This window comes from Sphaeroforma arctica (genome assembly GCF_001186125.1).
Source record: "Sphaeroforma arctica JP610 unplaced genomic scaffold supercont1.183, whole genome shotgun sequence".
Taxonomy (NCBI): domain Eukaryota; class Ichthyosporea; order Ichthyophonida; genus Sphaeroforma; species Sphaeroforma arctica.
In genome coordinates this window covers 48,030-53,701 of record NW_014040375.1, presented here as the reverse complement: position 1 = coordinate 53,701, position 5,672 = coordinate 48,030, and the positions used below count along the sequence as shown (strand labels likewise).

Genomic DNA, 5,672 nt, shown 5'->3' with positions numbered 1-5,672 from the left:
ATCGCAATCACGTCTTTCCCTACACTCCACAGAAGCTAACTTGCCTCCTTGATGAGTTCGACTGATGTACGAGCTTCGGTTCTACGCGAAACACAAATGGAGTTGAAATTGGCGTGAGCACCTGTGTGCAAGAGACGATATAGCTTCCTAACAAACCTTGGCCCTTCTGGACACGGACAAGAAACACACAGCCACACAACCAGAACGACCCACGACGGCTCTAAATCCATATCCGCATGACTACGCAGCACTTACTCGTGATCTTGGGTGGACAGGTTTTGCATGGAGTCTAACTTATTCATCTTCTCTCGGTTGAACACTGTGTAGCTCGTCATGAGCTGAAGTTTTTGGTCGGCAGGGCTACCAGGGACGGGCTTATTGAACTCGTCGCTCTGGACTACGGAGTTTTTGCTCTTTTTGAGTCGCTGTTTTTTCTTGTGCAAAGGGTTCTCCTCTAAGATCATCTGCAGTGTGCGCAGACAGACGAGAAGGAGGTAAGAAGGGGAGGAAGTAGAGGTATAAGCAATAGATGTATCATTGCGAAAAGCAAACCGTATTTTACTTTCTGATTATATTTCACACACATACTCGCAACCACTTTTTTTAGATATATACATATATATAGATTTAAGAATTTATATATACATATATACATATATATATGTATACTATTTTAGATCTATAAATAGATATATATATATATATATATATGTATATATATTGACATTTATTGAAAACCATCTCACTTACTTTTTGTGTACATAAATATAATATGTATGTATCAAAATATATGTGCATAAATGTGCACAAAAGCAAATTTACACAGAAGTCAATCTTGCTCACGATACACTTTCGAAAGACTACTAACCCTACTTGGTATAAAATAAAGGCTTGAATTGCTTAGCTGTTTAGCAAAACCAGCAGAAAGATTACGAACCCTACTTGGTATAAAATAAAGGCTTGAATTGCCTAGCTGACTAGCAAGCCAGCAGGTTCATCCCTCTAGTGCCGCCGAGCTCGTTATATGTATCCACAAGCACCATCTATGACATCTGCCTACCAGATACACGAATATATAACACGAACATACAAGCTCCGCTTAACAGGCAATAAGGGCGTATAGTACATGTGCATACTCCTGACTGTACACACACACGTGTACATATAAACCATGCCTATATGGCTGCGTTGCATACAAGATAGCCGTTGCCGTTTCAAGGTAACAAGCCCACCTACCTCTTATAATTCGTACATGTGCATACTCCTAACTGTACACAGACACGTGTACATATAAACCACGCCTTTATGGCTGCGTTGTATAAAGCTATCGTACATATAAACCATGCCTTTATGGCTGCGTTGTATACAAGCTATCGTACATATAAACCATGCCTGTATGGCTGCGTTGTATACAAGCTATCGTACATATAAACCATGCCTTTATGACTGCGTTGAATACAAGTTAGCGTACATATAGACCATGCCTATATGGCTGCGTTGTATACAAGCTATCGTACTTATATACCATGCCTATGTGGCTGCGTTGTATACAAGCTATCGTACATATAAACCATGCCTTTATGGCTGCGTTGTATACAAGCTATCGTACATATAAACCATGCCCTTATGGCTGCGTTGTATACAAGCCATCGTACATATAATCCATGCCTTTATGGCTGCATTGTATACAAGCTATCGTACATATAAACCATGCCTTTATGACTGCGTTGTATACAAGTTATCGTACATATAAACCATGCCTATATAGCTGCGTTGTATACAAGCTATCGTACATATATACCATGCCTATGTGGCTGCGTTGCATACAAGATAGCCGTTTCAAGGTAACAAGCCCACCTACCTCTTCTAGTTCGTACATGGCATCGCAGTTGATTTTGTGCTTGTCCGGAATAAACTCGTGATTCAGCGTTTTCTGCGAAAAGTCCTGATTTTTGTATCAAAGCGTGTAGGTAAGTCCAACTTTTGGAAGAATAGGACTCTTTGTAGCGGTCGAAAACAATAATTCCGTACTCGCGAGCTTAGCATATCGCTCACCTACATACACTTTAGAATTGTCAGCGAATACAATTGCCCTGAACTACATGCTGCCGCTCTACTACTACCAAATGTAATGAGGATCGAGTCATGAGCCCCAAGCATAATGCGTCAGAGAAGTATTGCTAACTATAGTAGACGCGCATGTTAGTGTTGTAGGCGAAGTCTCCCAAATATCCAAAATAAAACACACTAAACATTCTACAAATGTGCGTTGTTTCCCATTCCCATCACATTTGCCACGGATTCCTCCGGAGTCCAGTCACTTCACTTACATCGAATAAGACCCCAGTAGCCGTGAGGAACGGGTGCTCCTTGAGATCATTCAGACGCCCAGGCGACCCCAACCTCATGGCCGGGTTCCTATTTAACAGCCCCTTCAGGAAATCCTTGATATTCGGATCCGTGAACTTGGGGTATACTAGCTGCTTGTTGCAGATCAGATCCATGGCCTCCTCACTGGTCTGGCCCCTGAATGGCGACTCGTTGGTTATAAACTCGTACATGGTCACCCCTAGCGACCACCAGTCTGTGCCGGTGTCGTAGCCTTCTTTCTTCACCATCTCCGGCGACATGTACGGGCGCGTGCCCGCTCTGGAGACGAGCCTGTGGCAACGTTCAGTGGATATGTTTGCCTGATGAGTATATGGCTATGGTGCATGTGCAGGCGGGCGAGACGCGGCAAGGTGTGTGATTGCATTCATACAAAGTACTACTTCGCGTATGAGATAAGCCACATGCGTCCCATGTGTTGGGTGTTGGTGGATGTTCGGTACTGGCACACTTTTGGATCCGTGCACTGATAGGTATATTCAATCGGCTAACGCGTATGTCATATTGCAGGTGAACAAGCGACTTCACAGGCGTTCTTGTAGAAATGATGATTGGGGCTCACGGTTAAGCATTCGCACGAAGAACACACGCCCATGTACATGCGGCCAGATCTGTTTGCGGTGACTTGTACGCATGCATACATCAGACCAATTGCATATTTGTACCCTGAGATATCGTAGACTATGTATGTATTTATGTATGTATATATAGATATGTATGTATGTATGTATATATAGATATGAATGTATGTATGTATGTATGTATGTATGTATATATAGATATGAATGTATGTATGTATTTATGTATGTATATATACTGAATGAATGAATGAATGAATGAATGTATGTATGTATATATATATGTATGTATGTGTGCGTGTATGTGTGTGTATGCGTGTAAGTTATGAGTCCATCTGTGTATTCAATGGTAAGGGCATAGGGTCGACAATTATAACGTACTGATTTCTAGATTCCAGTGACAGCGGGTGCATGCCTACACCTGGAGGGTCACACGATGATACTATCAAAGGCTCTAGCCACGGTGATGTTGTGTACGAAGGAGAGTAAACTGCCAAATCCGTTTAACGCACATCTCGCACACCACGAGATACGCACAGATACCAAATATTCCCTTATTCTCTAGAGCATGAAATACATGGTAGCGAGCTGCACTTGAAACAACACATGGTATAGACCTGCAGTAAAACTGCACGGGAGCCCTCGACCACCCTCACAACTCAGAACTCAGCAAACCCCATCGCAACCCCCAACCCCAGTCTTCACGCATCAAGACAACCAGGCCAACACCTCTCGCCTTGGAAAGCGACTCAGCTATAAAACCACAGGTGTATAAAACAAGTAGGCTTGTTTACCTTCCATTGGTGGGGATGAACGTCGCCACATTGAAATCGGCCAGCGCCACATGGCCCTCGGCATCCATGAGTATATTGTCAGGTTTGATATCGCGGTGCAACACCCCCTTGGAATGGATGTAGCACAGGGCATTGGATAACTCAGCCATATATAGTCGTACTCGGGTCTCCGACAGGGGACCGTTGTTTTGTAAGTGGTATCGGAGGTCCCCTCCCAGCATGAGATCCACTACCATGAACATGTCTTCTTCGTCCTGTTCGTGGGCGAGCCATTCGCAGGCGAGTGAGTGGGAGTGTCATGTTAATTGCCACAGTTTTGCACTAGATTGGTACAACCAACACAAGGCGTGCGAAAAAAACACCAATGATAATATGTCAGACATGTCACTTGAAACAGAACGGAATATGCGCTGAACACAGCAAGTCACAAAACTCAGCTGAGCTGTAAAAAGTCATCGCGTCTGACTTCGATTCACATAAGCCCTAAGGGGTACCGCCAGCTTGTGGGGGAAACCCCATTCCGTCTCGAGAGGGGTGGTACACAGACAACCACGTGTTTTTTAGAATTCCACCACAAACAAACGACAGATACAACGCGTGTGATGGTTTCTATCGAACCACGATTGACATGTATGCAAACCAAGGTAGTGCGAAGTGAGGTAGTGCGAAGCGAGGTAGTGCGACATAATACACATATTGTCAACATACTTGGAATGAGAACCAGATGTTGACCAATAGGGGATGATGTAATAATTCTAATATTTTCCTTTCGTTCAGCACATTTTTCACCGCTTTTTCCTGCAAGAAAGGAAGTTTGAACATTGTCAGACGACTTGGACTTTTTATAGGCAGGAAACCAATGGCTAAATAGTGACGATTAGTAACAGCATCGCTCAGATACACGCCATTTTAGGTCTAAAACAAAGTCAGGGACATCACACTGCATACAGTCCATCGAAATACGATATCATCTTCGTGGTTGGTGACATAAAAGGAAAACGATTATAAAAACATTCCCCAGACAGATTATTATGCATATGTACATCCTAGTAGATACATATACAGCTTAAATATGTGTAGACTGGGAAAGCGTGAATCAGCGAACCGAATTCATACACATGTCAGTATATAGAAACGCGCGTGTATATAGACAAAACGACCATTCTTAAATGCATACCATAGTGTACTTGTCCTAGCGGAAACGTAAATGACTATAATCACATATATATATAATTCCACTTCATTTTGTCATACAAATATAGATATATTTCATTTCCTTAGACAAATACGCCTCAAGATGGTGGCCATAACCTATAGCAAAAAAAAAATTGACTACAGATGCACTGTGCATAATTGGACACTCTCCGCATGTAGATATGAATTTTAAATAGCGACGGGCAATAACTGAAATCAATTTGCAACCGACAGGACACCTGCAACCATTTACACAACAAGGAAGGAAGTACCTGGATACATTTATCCTTGTTCATATATTTCATAGCGTACAATTGCTTCGTATCCCGCTTTAGCACGATGCATACTTTACCAAAAGCACCTTTACCAACGGACCGCAGCAATTTGAAATGCGTGAAGTTAACTGCAAAAGGATGAAAGTCGTGCACGATAGAGTTTGTATGCAAAGTGTAAGCCTGACATTAGGCACTCTCGGGGCGTATGAGAAACTACATCACACCCAAGCGTGGATATTGACAAAACAATCAGCTATTAAGAATGCCATTTTCGTTCGACAAACGTTCGACAAATAAGTAAAATGGTATCGCTTGCCCGCGGAAATGCGCACGTTCTTAGCCCGCTTAATTTTACTGGAACACACATACAATATTATTTGGAAATAGAAGTTTGCATCACAGATTACCACAATAACCCATATGAAAACTGGTTAGACAGAAAC

General features: G+C 42.5%; 1 protein-coding gene across 1 annotated transcript in view; it reads right to left on the bottom strand.

Moving 5' to 3' along the window:
- Positions 1–251: 251 nt before the first annotated feature.
- Positions 252–5,672, bottom strand: part of SARC_03553 (AGC/YANK protein kinase) — a gene marked incomplete at both ends in the record, with an annotated part of 8,084 nt that continues 2,663 nt past the window's right edge. The window contains 6 exons of the mRNA XM_014302648.1: positions 252–464; positions 1,862–1,945; positions 2,331–2,661; positions 3,761–4,014; positions 4,469–4,558; positions 5,227–5,357. Of these exons, the coding sequence (XP_014158123.1) occupies positions 252–464; positions 1,862–1,945; positions 2,331–2,661; positions 3,761–4,014; positions 4,469–4,558; positions 5,227–5,357 (1,103 nt within the window). The remainder of the gene's footprint in view (positions 465–1,861; positions 1,946–2,330; positions 2,662–3,760; positions 4,015–4,468; positions 4,559–5,226; positions 5,358–5,672) is intronic.